Raw genomic sequence first — 20,028 nt, 5'->3', positions numbered from 1 at the left:
CTGTGGGGCTATCGCCTCAGTGTGTGTGGCTTGGGCAAGGGGGAGGTAAGCTGAGGCTATTCCTCTGAACTCTGAGTGCTGCCTTCTCCCACCTTCTCTGTACTGACGCATGTTAGTTCTATTTCTGCTTTCCATTTTCCGCCCTCGCCGTGAGTCGCTGATTGCTGCAGATTGCTTCGCTGTTTGAGCATTGCGGCGACTGATTCCAAAGTGAAAAATCATAAAATTCTGAAAAGAGCCTCAGCAGCCCCCCTCCTGCCCACACTTAAAAATCTCATCCTCGCATCAGATGTGTTGCCTTGCTGCACCACCCTCCCTTCTTATCAATCCGTGCCACTCTCACTGCGCAATTGATGCGCTTTTCTTTTGAAGGTTAGCTGTATCTCTCTATCACATCTCACAACTCCTGGCTCGCAGAATAGCAGCCACTGTTGGCTGTGATGTGTGGGCCTGCACTTGTCTGGGGTTCCCTGTCCACCAGCACAAAGCAGCTGTCTGGAGAGGGGCTCTGAATCCATTGCTGACCGCCGTTACCTGAGCTTATTCCGCACTGCTCGACGACTGTCAAGTAGGATTGTCCTGGAGTCTCCAGCGAATTAAAACTAATCTCCCCGGGACATTGCTGCGAGCAAACCCAGGAGAAAAATCAGAGGGGCGTTTATAAAAAAAAAAAAAAAAGTTCATTTAACACTCTTGTTTGCTAGTTGTAAAAATGTTGGACATGGGAGGGAAAAAAGGTAATGAAGAGTCTATTCGCTTTTCAATTGGTGTTGGAAGGCGGGGAGGTGCAAGGATGGACGTGTCGACCAATGGCAGGGGTCTGGGGGCGTGACGGTTGGAGGGAGGACGTCATGTGATGAAACCTCCAGGAATATGTCCAGCCAGAGTTGGCAACTGACTATCCAGCCTCTTATTTTTAAGCTGTGTATTACTGATGAATCTGGTGCTTTGAGAGACATGCGACTGGCTTTATATTAAAAACTAGTCACGTCTCTCGTGGCACTGCACATGAAGGGTCAAAAGCAAATGCAGTATTCTGGTCAAGCAGGGTGAGATGGTTGGGGGGGCTGGTGGAGGTGTGATAATTAGACCGAGGAGGATACAGTGGGAAGGGGAGGGGAGGTGTTGGGAGCAAGAGAAAGATGGAATGATGGGAGGAGGGGGTTTGTTAGGAGGAGGTGTGCGGTTGGGAGCAAGAGAGAGATGGGTGAAGGGAGGAGCAGGAAAGGTTGCGAGCAAGAGCGATGGGGTGAAGTGGAGAATGGAGGAGTGGGAGGTGGGGGGCAGTAGGGGAGCGAAGGGAAGGGGATGGAGGCGGTGAACAATGAGAAGTTGAGGGTAGGGGATAGGACGGTGAGAGTTGAGGAAACAGGTTGGGGAAGTGAGTGAGGGGAGCAAAGGCAGGGAAATTGTATCATAAGGGAGGGTAGTCCCAGAATTTTGAGAGTTATGGCGGGGGAATGAACTTCAACTGCCTTTTCCGACAGAACCTGAAATGCAGTTGATATATGTTTGAGCATTTATATCAAAATGAGAGAGGATCGCCTCTTCCTGTTTTCCTTTGCTATTAATTGTTTACCTTGTGTTATCCCTTTGTCTGGCAGTTACTCACTCTCTCACTCACTCACTCTCTCCCACACTCCTGCTGGAGGGTGCCTGTGCCTTCAAGTAAGATTGTGAAGCGCTGAACATCACATGTTCTGTTTCACACTGTGTATGATCAGAATTGCAAAACGTTTTTTGTTTAAATTGTGATGCATGTGGTAAAACAAAAAGATGTGACAATATTTGGTGCTGGACGGAGGCTGACCCTGTTGCTGCCAGTAAATACGAGCCCCTTCCCTGCAGGAATATTTCGACAGGACCTTCTCCTGGTACTTGGGAGCATCAGCGTTTCCCCTTCGGCCTAATGAGGCGGAGGAGGACGATGAGGATGACGAGGAGGAGGAGGAACTGGAGACCAGGCAGAACGAGAAAGCCAAGTCCAAGGAGGATAACAAAGCTGATCCGGATGTTGCCCGTGCTGACGCTGTGAAAGTAATGTTCTTTTAACAAGCTGCCTTGTTTTACAGTGGTGTTTGAGTATTTAAAATGGTACAGAATCATTCCTTTAAGGCCTCTTGCCCAGGGCCTTGACACAGGCTTGTTGCCCTCTTAAGCCTTTTGTCCAGCCACAGTTGGCAGCCATGCAGGTTTATGCCTTTTCACCATATGCCACCCTGTGACCTATGACCCGCATCATGCTGTATTGTGGGGGAACGTGTCACGGTCAGGGGTTGGATCGCAGAGCGTACAAACCAAATCCCCTCGAGATGGGCGGGAAAAGATTGACGTATGAGGAAGCTGGTTGCTTGGTGTGGAGGGGGGTATGTATTGGGTGGTCTTACTCTCAGGTACCAGGTTTAACTTTTGGGTGATTCCCAGCCCGGTCTGCCTTGAGTGTTTGAATTATGCTGGTTACATTATATAAAAGAAAAAGAAAGACTTGTATTTCTATCGTGCCTTTCATGACCTCAGGACGTCCGAAAGCGCTTTACAGCCAATGAAGTACTTTTGAAGTGTAGTCACTGTTGTAGGAAATGCAGCAACCAATTTGTGCACCGCAAGTTCCCAGTAACAGCAGTGTGATAATGACCAGATAATCTGTTTTAGCGGTGTTAGTTGGGGGATAAATATTGGCCTGGACACCGGGAAGAACTCTCCTGATCATCTTACATTACATAGGATATATATGACACAGAAACAGGCCATTCAGCCCAACCAGTCCGTGCCGGCGTTTATGCTCCACTCATGCCTCCTCCCGTCTTTCCTCACCTAAATCTATCAGCATAACCCTCTTCCCTTCTCCCTCATATGCTTGTCTACTCTATCCAAACCTTACATAATTTTAAAGACCTCAATTAGGTCACCCCTCAGCTTTCTTTTTTCAAGCAAAAAGAGACCCAGCCTGTTCATCCTTTCCTGATATGTAGACCCTCACATTTCTGGTGTCATCCGTGTAAATCTTCTCTGCACCCTCTCCAGTGCCTCTATATACTTTTTATAATATGGCAACCAGAACTGTACGCAGTGCTCCAAGTGTAGTCTAACCAAGGTTCGATACAGGTTTAGCATAACTTCCCTACTTCTCAATTCTATCCATCTAGAAATGAACCCTAGTGCTCGGTTTGCTTTTTTATGGCCTTGCTAACCTGTGTCGCAACTTTTAGTGATTTGTGTATTTGTACTCGGAGATCCCTTTGTTTCTCCACCCCACCTAGACTCGCACCCTCCAAGTGATAAGTGGCCTCCCTATTCTTCCTACCAAAATGTAATGCCTCACATTTATCTGTGTTGAACTTCATTTGCCAATTACAGTAAACTCTTGTTTAAACCTAATCAACTGGAATTCTTTAATAACCGGCAAAATAGATAACCGGTAATCTTGCCGAATCTATCCGTTTTTCGTTTTTCCGAGTCCGAGTTTCCTGTGGTGGCCGAGTTAGTCATTGGTTTTAATTTTTTTTGTTACAAATGGCCTACCTCTCTGTTATCCGGAATTTTTAATCAACCGGCATCACCCCGGTCCCGTCAGTGCCGGATACAAAAGAGTTTACTGTATATGCTCATTCTGCAAGTTTATTAATATCCTCCTGTAACTTGTTGCAGTCCTCCTCAGTATTGACTATCCTCCCCAATTTGATGTCATCCGCAAATTTAAGAATTGTGTTTTTGATTCCTAAAACTAGATCATTAATGTAAATTGTGATCAGCAGTGGTCCCAGTACTGATCCTTGTGGAACACCACTACCCACCTTCTGCCACTGTGAATAGCTACCCTTTACTCCCACTCTGCTTTCTGTCCTGAAGCCAGCCAGCTATCCATTCTGCTACTTGTCCCCTGACTCCGCATTCTCTGACCTTGTTCATCAGTCTATTATGGGGTAACTTATCGAAGGCCTTTTGAAAATCAAGATAAATTTCATCTACTGCATTATCATTGTCTACTCTCTGTTACCTCTTCAAAAAATTCAATAAGGTTGGCCAAGCAAGATTTTCCCTTTTGAAATCCATGTTGACTATTCATCATTATTATTTTTTGTTACTAAATGTTCTTCTAATTTCTCCTTTAGTAGGGATTCCATTATTTTTCCTACCACCGATGTTAAGCTAACTGGTCTGTAATTCCCTGGACATGTTCTATCCCCCTTGTTAAATATCGGTATTACATTAGCTATCCGCCAGTCCTCTGGCACTACACCTTTTTCTAACAAATTATTAAATATGTGTAGTAATGTCTCTGCTATCTCTTCCCTAGATTCCTTTAAAATGCGTGGATGCAATCCATCCAGACTATCAAAATAGTGCCACGGGATCTTTTTCATCCACCTCAGACAGGGCCTAGGTTTAACATCGCATCTGAAAGACAGCCCGTCTGATATTGCTGCATTCCCTCACTACAGCGCTGGAGTGTCAGCCTAGAATTGTGCTCAAATCTCTGGAGTGGGACTTGAACCCACGACCTTCTGACTCAGACGAGAGTGCTGCCACTGAGCCATGGCTGACGCACGTGGCTATGTGTGTGTAAAGTCGAGCTTTGCCTTATCAGCCTGGGCATATCCTTACAGGGAAGGATTCCTTCAGCTCCCATGGGACAAATGCTGCAAAGTAATTTCAAGATTGTTAAAGCTGCTCCATCCCTTTAGAAATGCACCGCTTAGAATTTCCTTTGATTCCAGGTCAAGCTGCTGTGGATTTTTGGATGGAGTTAAAGGAGCTCCTGGGATAAGTGTGTACGTTCTGGGCAGCTGATGCAGGTTACTGGTGCGAAGTCTCTGCTCAGCCCAGCCAGTGTGGCTGTAGAGGCGCTATAAGTGTGCTAGGGATGAGGAGGGTGGTAAATCAACCCGGGTTTCTGCTCCTGGTCACCATGAGTGACTCTCTGTGGATGATGAGCATGTAGGCATCGGGAGAGGACAGAATCTCAATCAGTTGTGATTCACCACCATGGACAAATAGCCTAGTGACGTACGCCCGAAGAGCAAACACTGGGCCGAAGAGCAAACACTGGGCTGAAGAGCAAACACTGGGCCGAAGCCTGTTGGTGTCCATGGACCTGTTCACCATTAAGAGCAGTGCCTTTTGTTTTAAAAGGAAGGAGGGGAAAAATTGGAAAATCCTGAGCCCATACAATTGCAGAGAATACTCCTGTGTTTCTATAATAGATGGCTTGGGAATGCCTTCCAATGAAGGGTGTTCAGTCACTTGGTGTGATCTGGGAAGCTGTTGTGTGCGAGTGTCTTAACCATCTGCCCGATGAAGATGATCTTTATTCACGTATCATAAGATCAGGTCAGATGTGCAACTGAGAACATCAGCTGCTTTTCCTTTGCTCCCCATATAATGCTCCCTTATTGTGTCTTGTGTTCCGTGAGTTGATTTCTTTCTCTCCCCCCCTCAGTTTGCAAGATTTGTCATTTCTGCAGTGTTTCTTAGACTTACTTTTTCCTTTCATCCAGCTTTTCTTTCCCTTCTTCATCCATGCTTTCATTGGTTTCTAAGGTCTTGTTTTTTTGCACACTGTTGCATGTCACCCTCCCCCTCCCTTACCTTCTCGTGTTCCTTCTCTCTGCGACTCTCTCTTGCTCAGTGAGACAGGCTCATGACACCAAAGTATAATCAGAGGGCATGCCCTGTTGAGATACCTTGGTCACACCATTACACTGGACGCAGTCCTATCGCGCTCTCTTTTGCACTGTGTATTTTTTTACATTTTTTAATTATCATTCTTGTTTTCAAATCCATGGCCTTGCCCTTCCCTATCTCTGTAACCTCCTACAACCCTTTGAGATCTCTTCGCTCCTCCAATTCTGGCCTCTTGCACATCCCCGATTTTAATCGCTCCACCATTGGCGGCCGTGTCTTCTGCTGCCTAGGACCCAAGCTCAGGAATTCTCTCTCCAAGCCTCTCTACCTCTCCCTCCTCCTTAAGACGCTCCTTTAAACCTACCTCTGACCAAGCTTTTAGCCACTTGTCCTAATATCTTCTTGTGTGGCTTGATGTCAAATTTTGTTTGTTAGAGGTCCTGTGAAGCATCATGGGACGTTTTACTACATTAAACATGCTATATAAATGCAAGTTGTTGTTGTAAAGATGGCACCATCCAGGGACTTGATGGCCCATTCCACACCCTTGAAGCTTCACTTATTGTTTAAGTCCAGATGTTTCAGTTGCACAATGTTATTTTGGGGGAAGGGTAAGAAGCCGGCCGAGACTCAAGATAAGAACATAAGAAATAGGAGCAGGAGTAGGCCATTCGACCCCTTGAGCCTGCTCCACAATTCGATAAGATCATGGCTGATCTTCTACCTCAACTCCACTTTCCTGCACTATCCCCATATCCCTTGATTCCCTTACTCTCCAAGAATCTATCAATCTCTGTCTTGAATATACTCAATGACTGAGCCTCCACAGCCCTCTGGGGTAGAGAATTCCAACGATTCACCACCCTCTGAGGGAAGAAATTTCTCCTCATCTCAGTCCTAAATGGCCGACCCCTTATTCTGAGACTGTGACCCCTGGTTCTAGTCTCCCCAGCCAGGGGAAACATCCTCCCTGCATCTACCCTGTCAAGCCCTGTAAGAATTTTGTATGTTTCAATGAGATCACCTCTCATTCTTCTAAACTCCAGAGAATAGAGGCCGTGTGTTCTCAATCTGTCCTCATAGGACAATCCTCCCCCCCCCCCCCCCCCCCCCCGCCCAATCCCAGGAACCAGTCTGGTGAACCTTCGTTGCACTCCCTCTATGGCAAGTATATCCTTCCTTGGGTAAGGAGACTAAAACTGTACACAATACTCCAGGTGTGGTCTCACCAGGGCCCTATATAATTGCAGTAAGACATCTTTACTCTTTCATACTCAAATCCTCTCGTAATAAAGGTCAACATACCATTTGCTTCCAAATTGCTTGCTGTACCTGCATGTTAACTTTCAGTGATTCGTGTACAAGGACACCCAGGTCCCTCTGAACACCAACATTTCCCAATCTCTCGCCATTTAAAAAATATTCTGCTTTTCTATTTTTCCTACCAAAGTTGATAACTTCACATTTCTCCACATTATAATCCATTTGCCATGTTCTTGCCCACTCACTTAGCCTGTCTATATCTCTTTGCAGCCTCTTTGCATCCTCCTCACAACTTACATTCCCACCCAGCTTTGTGTCATCAGCAAACTTGGATCTATTACATTTGGTTCCCTCATCCAAATCATCGATATAGATTGTGAATAGCTGAGGCCCAAGCATGGGATGAATAGCCTGTGGTGCCTGTCAGGGTAGATGAGCTGAATGGCTTGTTCCGAGTGGCCTGCTCCAATAGTATTTTTTATGGCTTGCCCATTGTATTGGTTTTATATCTGGCGCAAACGGAATAACAACCCTCTACATCAAAGCATAGCTTCTTGACAATGGACCCTGCAGGCTTGGCAACTTAAGGCCCAGTGCCTCCTCACCGCTAGCAGCTGGGTGCAGTTGTAGGATTGCATTTATTATCTGTTCTGATCCTTTCACTTGGGAAGGAACATTTAGGAACAGGAGTGGGCTACTCAGTCCTTCGAGTCTGTTCCGCCATTCAATTAGATCATGGCTGATCTGTATCTCAACTCCATTTACCCATCTTGGATCCATAACCCTTAATACCCCTGCCTAATTAAAATACCCCTGCCTAATTAAAATCAATCAATCTCAGTTTTGACATTTTCAATTGACCCCGAGCCTCAAAGGCTTTTTTGGGGCGAGAGTTCCAGATTTCCACTAACTTTTTTGTGAAGAAGTGATTCCTGACATCACCCCTGAATGGCCTAGCTCTAATTTTAAGGTTGTGCCCCTCCTTTGTTCTGGACTCTCCCATCAGAGGAAATAGTTTCTGTCTATCCACCCTATCAAATCCTTCAATCATCTTGGCGTTTACGCTCAGTTCCGCTGGTTTTCTCGGTGCAATTCAGCGGAAATCAGTGCAAAGAACTGCAGAATTTTAAACTCAAATTACATTCAGCGCAACTTGAGTTTCCCCAATCTTTTGTGTTACTCTTTATAAAAAAAAAAACAAAAAAAAACTACCCCGCTCACAAACTGGCCACGCCCCCAGGCTGAATTTATCACCATTGGGAGTTTCTGCTAATTGCACTCGTTTGCAGGCCTTCGAGGAGGCTCTTAAAATTAAGCTCATTTGTTTGGGCGCAAGGACACTAATAGGCACGTTTTAAAAACTTTTGAATTTTTTAAAAATTTACTAAGATACTGACTACTGTACCCCAATATAATTAGTAACTGGTTCTGTAATTTTTTTAAGTCATTTTCAGTAATTTAAAATCGGGTTACTCACAGGCGCTGGATTGAAACTGCGATTTCTTTTCTTGATAAACGCATTTGCAGCTGTATTAATCAAACTGCATCTAGTTACCACTCTTAAGTGTGTCAAGAAATATTTTTAAAGCAAATTAAAAAAATTTAAAAAAATTATGTTTTAAGATGCTGCCCGATTGCGCTGGTTCCTGGCCCTTTTTGCATTTGGCATTATGCAAATGAGTTTGAGTGGAAACTCGAGGGAAAAGAAGCTTCTCGAACAGGCGCAATTTTGCACACAAAGCAGAAACTCTGCCCCCTGATGTTTAACTTGTCTGCAATATTCTTCCCCCCTCTCAGGGTTTGCTGAAGATGAAAGTACTTCGCCGTTTGCGTTACATCCTTGAAGTTGTTCGACCTGTTCCCTCAGTCGTTCTTGACATTTTGGAGATCTTGACTCGAATAGCAAGACACTCTTCTGAGGCTTGTAATCAGGTAATTAATATACTGTCAGTAATTGTCATCGATATAGTTCTGCACACATCCATTATAAAGAATTTGCATTTATATGGCGCCTTTCACAACCTCACGGCGTCCCAAAGCATTTTACAGCTAAGGAAGTACTTTTGAAGTGCCATCACTGTTATAATATAGGAAACATAGCAGCCAATTTGTGCACAGCAAGGTCCCACCATCAGCAATTTGTTAAATTACCAGATACAGGAAACTCGATATACCGGCACCTGAATAACCGGAAATCTCTGTTAACCGGCAAAATTCAGGAGTAGGTTCAGGTAAGTTTTACTTCATATTAGTGGCCGTTCCTGGATCTGTGGCCGTGTAACCGGGGTTCCTGCACCTGTTGCTATGCAACAGGGATGCCTGGATCTGTGGCCGGGGTTCCTGCACCTGTTGCTATGCAACAGGGATGCCTGGATCTGTGGCCATGTACGGGGCTCTCGTACCTTTTACTATACTTCTCTGTAATCCGGACTTTTTGATAAACCGGCACCACGCCGGTGCCGGATAAAAAAGAGTTTCCTGTAATCTGTTTTAGTGATGTTGGTTGAGGGATAAATATTGACTGTGACACTGGGGAAAACGCCCCTGCTCTTCTTTGAAACAGTGCCTTAGGATCTTTTACATCCACCTTAGAGGGCAGATGGGGCCTCGGGTTAACATCTAATCCAAAGGACAGCACCTCTGACAGTGCAGCGCTCCCTCAGTACTGCACTGGAGTGGAGATTGAACCCGCAATCTTCTGACTCGGAGACGAGAGTGCTACGACTGAGCCAGGTCTGGCACTATAGCTTGGGGTGCTTTAGTAGGGTGAGTAGGCTGGATGCTTGTAGATGTGGGAGAGCTTGGTGGTGCACATGGAAGTTGTCTGTGATGCAGAGAGGGAATAGAAGAAAAAATGGGGTGCATGAGGGGGAGGGAATTTTGGGTTTTGCGATAGAACGAACAGGGGGTGCTCAAGAGACATTGTGGGTTGAGGCGGAAGGAAAGAGTTGGAAGCCCAGGAAGCAAAGAATGTGGTGCATATCAGGGAGAATCAGGTGAGAGAGAGAGAGCTAAAGACTGTTGGGATGGTTGTGTTCTCGATTATACAGCTTCCTCATCTTACAGAACAGAAGGAGGCCGCTCGGGCCATTGTACCTGTGTCGGCTCCTTGAAAGAGCTCTCCAATTAGTCCCGCTGTTTCCCCATAGCCCTGAAAATGTTTCCTTTTCAAGTATATATCTTGAATCTGCTTCCACCACTCTTTCAGGCAGTGCATTCCAGATCATCATAACCCGCTGCGTAAAAAAAAAAAAAAAAATGTCTCCATCTCCAGATTGTGATAAATTTATGTACAACCAAAATTTGTTGCATTGCAAGAAATGATGGACTTCAGTTATGTGGAGAGATTAGAGAATCTGGGATTATTCTCTTTAGAGCAGAGAATGTTAAGGGGAGATTTAATCGAGGTGTTCAAAATGATGAGGGGTTTTGATGGCGTGAATAGGGAGAAACTGTTTCCACTGGCAGGAGGGTCAGTAACCAGAAGACACAAATTTAAGATAATTGGCAAAAGAACCAGAGGGGAGATGAGGAGAAATTTCTTTACACAGTGAGTTGTTGTGATCTGGAATGCACTGCCTGAAATGGCGATGAAAGCAGATTCAGTAGTAACTTTCAAAACGGAATTGGATATATACTTGAAAAGGAAACATTTGCTGGGCTATGGGGAAAGAGCAGGGGAATGGGACTAATTGGAGAGCTCTTTCAAAGAGCCGGCACAAGCACGGTGGGCCGAATGGCGGCCTCCTGTGCTGTAAAATTCTATGATCTCCACTCTGGTTCTTTTGCCAATTATCTTAACTGTGTCCTGGTTACTGATCCGCCTGCCAGTGGAAACAGTATCTCCTTATTTACTCTATCAAATCCATGATCTTAGTTCACCACGACTGGAGGCAAATGAATAAACTGGGTTTGGCAAAAAAGCACAAGGCAGGCGGGAGAATTGCATGAGGCAGGATGTGTTGAATGGCCTGGCAGTGGTTGCATGTAGTTCCCAAGGGCCTAGACTTGGCTGTCTGTGATTCCTGGAGTTACACGTTTCAAGGTAGGTACTGCAGGAAATTCAGAGCCAGAGTGATCTCCTGGACTAGTTTTGAACGCCTAGATGGGTCGTAGAGAGGTTTCCCAGATTTTTTTCCACCCAAATTGGCGTGGGTTTTTATCTGGTTTTTCACCTCTCCCAGAAGGTCACATGGTTTCAGGTGAGTGGAAGTCTATATATTGTGATACACAAGGTGTGGGACAGGCCGGATGGACCAGAGGATCTTTTCCTGTCTGGCATTGTTCATACGTTCGTATGCGAACCCAAAAGTGGTGTTGTTGAGATACCGCGGCAAACGTGGGAGTCGAGACCAGAGTTGGTGAAACACAACTGCTTTAATCAACCTCATGGCAAAGAGAAACTGGAAAAGCCCGCGCAACCACTTAAATACTCCCCAGACAGGAACTGCTCCCGGCAGCCTGTCCCTGCGGGAAACAAGTTGCTGGAGGAAAGGGCCCCGGCTGGGGGCGTCTGCTTAAACTGTCCGTGCCGCCGTGAGCGGATTATGTCCAGTGGTGGCGTGTCGCCACAGAGCTCCCCCCAGAATCCGCTTAGGAGGAGTGGACGAGTCGTGACGGTGGTCTAATGGTTCTGCCGGAGCGGCTCTGAGTGGTCGCCGGTCTAGTTGGTGGGGCCGGGCGGTTCGCCGCTGGCTTGCTGGTGGGACGGCCTCTAGTTGGAGGTCGGGCCACGGGGACCTGTTCCCCTGGTTCTGTGTGTGCTGGTTTGAGCCGGTCGATGGAGACTGTGTCGACCCTGTCGCCGAGTCGCAGCTTGAAGACCTTGTCCCAGGTTTGTAGTACCTCGTACGGTCCGTCGTACGGGGGTCGCAGGGGTCCGCGGTGCGCGTCGTGTCGCACGAAGATGAAGCGTGCCTGCTGTAAGTTTGGTGGGACGTGAGGTGCGAGTTCGCCGTGTCGGTTGACCGGAAGTGGGGCGAACTGTTGAGCGGAAGAGTAAGAGTTGAGCCGCTGCTGTTCGGCCGACCAAGGCGTGGTAGCCTCCGGGAGGAATTCGCCTGGTACGCGCAGCGGTTGTCCATAGACTAACTCCGCTGCCGAGGACTGGAGGTCTTCCTTGACCGCGGTGCGTAGGCCTAGTAGCACCCACGGTAGGCGGTCAGTCCAGGTACTGTCCTGCAGGCCGGCGCGGAGTGAGGCCTTGAGTGACCTGTGGAAGCGTTCACACAGCCCATTGGCCTGCGGGTGGTACGCCGTGGTTCGGTGGAGCGTCACCCCGAGGTTGCGTGCTGCGGCCGTCCAGAGTTCGGAGGTGAACTGGGCGCTTCTGTCGGAGGTTAAGTCGGCTGGTACGCCGAACCTTGCGACCCAGGTGTTAACGAACGCCCTGGCGATGTCGGCTGTGGTGGTGGAGGTCAGCGGCACTGCCTCAGGCCAGCGTGTGTAGCGGTCGACCATCGTGAGGAGATAAGTTTTGCCTTGTGATGGTGGCAGAGGACCGACGATGTCGACGTGTACGTGGTCGAAGCAGCGGCTGGGTACCTCGAAGTCTCCCAGGGGTGCTTTTGTGTGCAGCTGTACCTTAGCCCGTTGGCAGGCGAGGCAGGAGGTGGCCCAAGTCCGAACATCTTTGCTGAGGCTGCGCCAGACGAAGCGCTGGGAGAGGAGTTTGACGGATGCGCGGGAACCCGGATGGGAGAGCCCGTGTAGCGCGTCGAAGATGCGGCGGCGCCAGGTTGCAGGGACGACCGGCCTGGGTTGGCCGAGTGAGACGTCGCAAGTGACTGCCGTGGCTTCGGGCCTGTGTGCGACCTTGGCTAGGCGTAGCCCTGGCAGGCTGGTAGCCGCCGAGAGGAGGTCTGGGTCCATGAGCTGGGCCGCTGCTAGTTGCGCGTAGTCGACCGCAAGGTGATTCGCGCAGATGGCGGGACGGGAAAGGCAGTCGGCGACAACGTTGTCTCTACTGGTGAATCCTGCAGCGCTGCCCAAACCTTGGGGACTGTGGCATAGGTGAGAGAGGCGACGAGGTAGTCGTACTTCGTGGCGTCGACTGTAATGTTTTTCAGCCGGAATCTGGACTCGGCTTGAACGAACCAGGCCTCGGCCAGGTTCTCCCAAAAGTCCGGTAGTTTAACCGTGACTGCGTTTGTATCCGCCATGCTAGCTTAGGATTCGTCCTGAGCGTCGGGGTCACCAGTGTTGAGATACCGCGGCAAACGTGGGAGTTGGTGAAACACAACTGCTTTAATCAACCTCATGGCAAAGAGAAATTGGAAAAGCCCGCGCAACCACTTAAATACTCCCCAGACAGGAAGTGCTCCCGGCAACCTGTCTCTGCGGGAAACAAGTTGCTGGAGGAAAGGGCCCCCGGCTGGGGGCGTCTGCTTAAACTGTCCGTGCCGCCGTGAGCGGATTATGTCCAGTGGTGGTGTGTCGCCACAGTGTGAAGATTGTTTATTCAGTTTAGTGCTCTCTGACTCTCTCTCGCTCGCTCAGATTCTAGGTTGCCCGAGGCTGCTGGAGACGATCGTCTCAGAGTTCCTGCCGTCCACCTGGCAGATCCAGACCCTGAGAACGGGCGAGCCGATGGCCAGTACCCACGGTGTGCCAACTGCGGCTGCCATGAAACTGACCCGCGTCCTGGCATCTGCTGGAAGGAATCTTTCGGCTATTCTGGTAAGGGTCACCTGAGCTTAAGCCATTCTTCATTCGCCACACCTTAGCAACAAATGGCGCGAATTATCGCGTGATATCCCTTTAAGATGTATTGTCGTTATTGTTTGAGTTTGACTTTGAGAGTCTGTGCTGGTATTTTTCTCCACCTATTCTAATCTTACTGTCCTGCTCGCTCTCCATATCCCTTAATATTCCTTGTTCTCAAGCAACTATCTAACCCCCTTTTAGAGGAATTGATGGTCGTTGCTTCAATTAGGGTTTGTGGCAGCAAATTCCACGTTATAACTACTCTCTGAGTAAAAACAAATTCTAATCTCCCTTTTAATTCTTTTTGTGGTGGTTTTAATGTTCTCCTCTCATCATTTCTCCGACCAATTTGTCAATATTAACCTTCTTGCATAGAATTATGTAGAATGTACAGCATAGAAACAGGCCATTCGGCCCAACAGGTCCATGCGGTGTTTATGCTCCACACGAGCCTCCTCCCACCCCTCTTCATCTAACCCTATTAGCATAACCTTCTATTCCTTTCTCCCTCATACACTTAACTAGTTTCCCCTTAAATGCATCTACGCTGTTCACCTCAACTACTCCTTGTGGTGGCAAGTTCCACATTCTAACCACACTCTGGGTAAAGAAGTTTCTCCTGAATTCCCTATTGGATTTATTAGTGACTATCTTATATTTATGGCCCCTAGTTTTGTTCTCCCCCACATCTTCTCTATGTTTACCCTATCAAACGTTTTCATAATCTTAAAGACCTCTATCAAATCACCCCTCAGCCTTTTCTGGAGAAAAGAGCCCTAGCCAGTTCAATCTTGCCTGATAAGTATATCCTCTCAGTTCTGGTATCATCCTTGTAAATCTTTCTTGCACTTTCTCCAGTGCCTCTATATCTTTTTTAATATGGAGAACAAAGCTGTTCACTATACTCCAAGTGTGGTCTAACCACCACCTTTTGAAGTCGTGCAAGCTTTTTGGACCCACGCGCTTAACCTTCAACAATGCGACTTCAACCCTGATGGTGCTTGGAAAGCCGAATGGAGTTCATAAGTCACAGACAAACACCTCGTGAAAGACCCAACACACAAACTCCCTGGCTTCGACCTTCCATGAAGCTTGTGGGCAAACTATGGCAGGTGCGGAATCAAAAACTCTCCAGTGTGCGACTGTGGTCACCCAGAACAGACCATGGAACATATAACAACTCCATGCCCGATTCACAAATATGAAAGAGGCAACACAGCGATACACACTGCTACTCCTAGCGCAATTATCTAAATGTGAAATTATAGTTGTTGCTCTACATCTATGTCAGCCATACGAAGTAGTAGTATACAAGTTTAACATAATGTCTCTACTTTTCAATTCTATCCCTCTAGAAATTAACCCCAGTACTTTTTTGCTTTTTTATGGTCTTGTAATCCTTCAAAATGACTTCCATCAGGTCACTCTTCAACCTTCTCTGCTCTAGTGAAAAAAGTCTCAACTTCTCAAGTTTTTCTTTATAACTATAACCCCAAGTAATAGCTTACTGAATCTATGCTGCACCTATTACACTGTTTTTATATTATTCCTATAAGGGGGTGCCCAAACTGTGTACAATCCTCCAGCTTATTTTGTACTCTATACTGGGATGCAATACCAATAATTCCCTTTGCCTTTTTTTATGATCTTATCTACTTGGTCCCGCTATATTTATTGACGTGTTTATCCACGCGTCCATGTTCCTCTGCTCCATTTAAAGCCGTACCACCTCAGTTCTGTTTCTTTTCCCCTGTTCACAGTTTGCCATACTTGGTCAATTCAGCGTCATTGGCAAATGTCAATTCTGTTCTTTCAATTCCTAAATCCAGGTCCTTTGTTTATATTGAAAGTAAGAGTGGCCCCAACACAGACCCCTGTGGGACACCACTCACCATATTGTTCTAGTCCAAGAAACTTCCTTTTACCCCTATTCTGTTTTTTGCCCTTTGACTTTCTCTCTCTCAATGTGGCTACATTGCCCATAATGGCAGTGCCTTTTCAAACTCCATATTAATCACATCCACTAAATTTCTGATATCTAACCTCTGTGTTTCTCCAAAGAGTTCTCATATGCTGGTCAAGCATAACCTGCCCTTTAGCAATCCAGGCTGCCTGGACCTGATCAGCTCATTTGTGTTTAGTAATTTCATCCCATATTATAGACTCTGGTAATTTACCAAGACTTGAAGTGAGATTAACCTATAACTTTCTGCCTTACCCTTCTTCAAAGAGGAGATAGAGATGTCACATTTGCCATCCTCCTGTCCTCTGGCACAATTTTCCTTTCCACAGAATTTTGGAAAATTAGATCAGAACTTCTGCCATTTCTCTCCCAGCTTCCTTCTGGATCCTTCAGGTCCCAGTGATAACCATATATTTCTACATATCTCAGTAACTCCTTCCAGCCAATACTGACTGCACCTCTGCTGCTAATCCAGCTCCCTCACAGTGTTGGATCTTGATGGTGAGGTGCTCTGTTCCAATCGCAACATGTGTATGATCACTGTCACCGTGTATCTTCGTAAGCCAAGCTCTGACTCCGAGTTATGGAGTAACTAACTGTTGCTCCTTTGGTTTTGGAAAATGATCAAATGAAGAAGAAATTAATTGTGGCTGACAATCAGATCCCTAGTTAGTTACTACCTAGAGCCTGGACGAGCTAGGAATGTAAAAGTTTACAGCTTAACACCTGATCTTCACAGCTGCTTGAAAAGCAACTGAAATTACAGAAGGCTGTTCTGATTCTGGCTGCAATCCTGATACAAGCCAGTACAAATCCTTCTGTTGAAATGAAACCCTTCCCCAGAGAGTTTCCAAGAGGCAGATCATTTGTCCTATATTGAAATGCTCTGCATCAGGTGATGCCTCATTCAGAATAAGGGGTCGACCATTTAGGACTGAGATGAGGAGAAATTTCTTCACTCGGAGGGTGGTAAAGCTTTGGAATTCTCGACCCCAGAGGGTTGTGGAGGCTCAGTCGTTGTGTATGGTCAAGACAGAGATTGGTAGATTTTTGAGTAGAAAGGGAACCAAGGGATATGGGGATAGTGCGGGAAGGTGGAGTTGAGGTAGAAGATCAGCCATGATCTTACTGAATGGTGGAGCATGCTTGACAAGCTGAATGGCCAACTCCTGCTCCTATTTCTTATTTTCTTATGTTTTTATGATCTGGAGTTCTATTGGCATTGTATCACAATTGCTGCTAAACTAATGATTCTTTCCCTGGACTTCAAGACCATGGATTTCCTTACTGTTCCTCAGTCTTGCTGTCTTCTTAACATCTGTAGCATTTATAATCCTATGTTTGTATAGTTCCAGAGTTGGCTGTGCTGGCTTGGGCTTTGGCTGAGTCTGGTGGTCAATCATGGTCCAAGGAAAAAGTCAGTCAGACACTCGATATAAAATAACGATAGCATGAAGCTGCTATGAAAGTTGAGCACACACTGTCTAATCCAATCACCCATCTGCTGCTATCCTATACAGCTCAGTTCACACCTAGATCAAAGCACATTTATCGTAACTAATTCCTGATCAGGGATTTACCTATTGTCACAGCCTGGCCATCTCTGGTCATCCATTTTGAGTTTCGCTCTCAGTTTGTAAGCTTCAAGTTGATTTTATTATTGCTTTTCTATTTTTGTCGCGTAGGGGTCTTAATGTGAGATGGGTTTGGACATTTTGATGCCACTCAATGGCCCAAAGTCTACTGAACAGAACTGTTCCTAATTCAGCATTAATTTGGCAACCTTGCTTAAAAAGACCACTAGAATGTTACAGTTCTCCAGTGGGTCATGCTCAACTAAGGTTGGGGCTCAGGCACACAGTCAGGGCAGAGCAGAGAGAAATTAACTCCACATCTTATTTGTATTGCACAGGATCTGGGTGTGTTTGAGGGAACAATGTAGCGGGAGTTTTACTCAGTATCTGACCCGTGCTGTACCTGCCCTGGGAGTGTTTGATGGGACAGTGTAGAGGGAGCTTTACTCTGTATCTAACCCATGCTGTACTTGCCCTGGGAGTGTTTGATGGGACAGTGTAGAGGGAGATTACTCTGTATCTAACCTGTGCTGTACCTGCCCTGGGAGTGTTTGATGGGACAGTGTAGAGGGAGATTACTCTGTATCTAACCCATGCTGTACTTGCCCTGGGAGTGTTTGATGGGACAGTGTAGAGGGAGCTTTACTCTGTATCTGACCTGTGCTGTACCTGCCCTGGGAGTGTTTGATGGGACAGTGTAGAGGGAGATTACTCTGTATCTAACCCATGCTGCACTTGCCCTGGGAGTGTTTGATGGGACAGTGTAGAGGGAGCTTTACTCTGTATCTGACCTGTGCTGTACCTGCCCTGGGAGTGTTTGATGGGACAGTGTAGAGGGAGCTTTACTCTGTATCTGACCCATGCTGTACCTGCCCTGGGAGTGTTTGCTGGGCAGTGTAGAGGGAGCTTTACTCTGTATCTAACCCGTGCTGTACCTGCCCTGGGAGTGTTTGATGCTGACGTTGGGTGTCCTCAGTGGAAAAGACCTCTATTTCCCAGCACTGATACCTCTTACTTCAGTTAACACAAAGCTATCCCTCCAATCAACATTAAATATAATTAGGAAAAAAATCCATTGAGAAGTAACTCTTTGTAGTGAGCAGTTTACAGCTGTACACCTTGCTGTGTCTAACTTGCCTGGATGTGTCTGTTGGGCTATGATAATTCACGAATGACCAGACTGCTTAATAACACAAACGGTTTGTGCTGTTATACATATATTTGTAAACAGTTAAACAAATACAACATGAAGGGACGAATCGGGAGGTTCGTAGCGGAGGATCCTTGCGACCTGCCCTTGGAGCGGCAGGAGGCCTTTGCATTGAGCGTCGAGGCCTTGCGGTTATGGGCTGTTGCAGCCAACTACGGACAAGCTTGTGACCTGTACAGGTGAGTGCGCAGCAAAAAGCGGGAGATGGGGGCAGGATTGGTGCATTCATCTAGGATTCGCTGAGCGAACGTGGGGTGGGAATTGGGGGTGCACAGGCCGAATGAGTGGCTAGAGCAGGAAGACTGGTAAGGCCAGGGACATGCGTGGTATGTGGTTTGAGGTGTAGGGTGCAGTTTGTGAGTACATTCTAGGGATTGGTGTATATGTTTTTGGGGAGCTGCGATTTGGGGAGCGGAGGGTAGTGGGTGGGGGGGAAAGAGGTATTTTCCAATTTTATTTTTTTTGGCCCTGTTTTTTTCCAGGTTTCTTTTGCCTTTCCCAGGGGATTACATTGCTGCCGGATGGGAGGAAGGGGTGGGTGGGCGGTGGGTGATGTTGGTGGGGAGTGGGGAGAAGTGTCTCGTCATGATGCTCCAGGCTCTAATGGACCAGCTGGCCATCATTTCCGTATGTTTGTATTCAGGAAAAGTGCCTTTCACAACCTCAGGAGGTCCTAAAATGCTTTAGAGGTAATGAAGCACTTTTAAAATGTATTTGCGCACAGCAAGCTCCCACAAACAGTGGGATAATGAACAGATAATCTGTTTTAGTGACGTTGAGGGATAAAAGTTGGCCAGGACACCGGGGATAACTACCCTGCTCTTCTTCGAAATAGCGCCATGGGATCTTTTCCGTCCACCTGAGAGGGAAGATGGGGCCTCAGTTTAACATCTCATCCGAAAGACGGCATCTCCAACAGTGCAGCACTCCCTCAGCACTGCACTGGGAATGTTAGCCTAGATTTTGTGCTGAGGTCTATGGTGTGGGACTTGAACCCACAACCACCTGATTCACAGGCGAGTGTGCTGCTCGCTGAGCTACGCTGACAGACTTAGTGGGCGTATATTTTCCTTAGTTGTAGGAGCAGGGGTTGTATGAGTGGGAATATGGCAGTGATCTAAAGGTTGTAAGTTCTGGGGACTGTGAGGAGTGTGTATGGGATGGCCATGAGGAATGGCAGTGAAGAGGAATCAGCAAAGATTTAGTTTAAGTTGTTTCCAAGTTTTAGGGCGGGAAGTCTCTTTGCTCATTTGAAGGGAGAGCAGATATCTCCTCGCCGTGTGGCTCATTGCTCTTTGTGTTCCAGGGATTTCTATCCTGCGCTGATGAAGATGCTTCAGACCCTGCCGAGCCTGGTCTCCCAGTCAAAGGAGGATCCATTGTACGGTTATTCCTTGCAGAGAGCCGAGGCGTTGGTTTGCCTTCTGATCAACATTACTCACAGTGCAGGCTGTGCTGTTGAACTGCAGGCCCAGCTCACCTCCAGGTACCTCTTTCAATCTCCCACCTGACCGTTCTGAAGTAGCAATTTGGGTCAAACTCCATTTTCTCTGTTCCTCCAGGACTACGCCCCAGATCACACCCTTCACACTTCTGAGCCTGGACTATTGTGCACTCCCCATTCCCCCCCCCCCAACGCAACCATCAGTGACTTATTTTACTTTGGTGAACCATATGTCTGTGATGCA

At 47.0% G+C, this 20,028-nt stretch overlaps 1 protein-coding gene across 1 annotated transcript in view; it reads left to right on the top strand.

The window, feature by feature from the left end:
* rpap1 (RNA polymerase II associated protein 1) overlaps window positions 1-20,028 on the top strand; it is a 198,829-nt gene that overhangs the window by 58,880 nt on the left and 119,921 nt on the right. Inside the window, 5 exon segments of the mRNA XM_086003658.1 lie at window positions 1,849-2,037; window positions 8,686-8,820; window positions 13,387-13,566; window positions 18,362-18,519; window positions 19,647-19,826. Coding sequence (XP_085859784.1) covers window positions 1,849-2,037; window positions 8,686-8,820; window positions 13,387-13,566; window positions 18,362-18,519; window positions 19,647-19,826 — 842 coding nt within the window.

This window comes from Somniosus microcephalus, chromosome 12 (genome assembly GCF_052327205.1).
Source record: "Somniosus microcephalus isolate GS21.2 chromosome 12, FLI_Smic_1.0, whole genome shotgun sequence".
In the NCBI taxonomy this organism is placed as follows: domain Eukaryota; kingdom Metazoa; phylum Chordata; class Chondrichthyes; order Squaliformes; family Somniosidae; genus Somniosus; species Somniosus microcephalus.
This window is presented reverse-complemented; position numbering and strand designations above follow the sequence as displayed.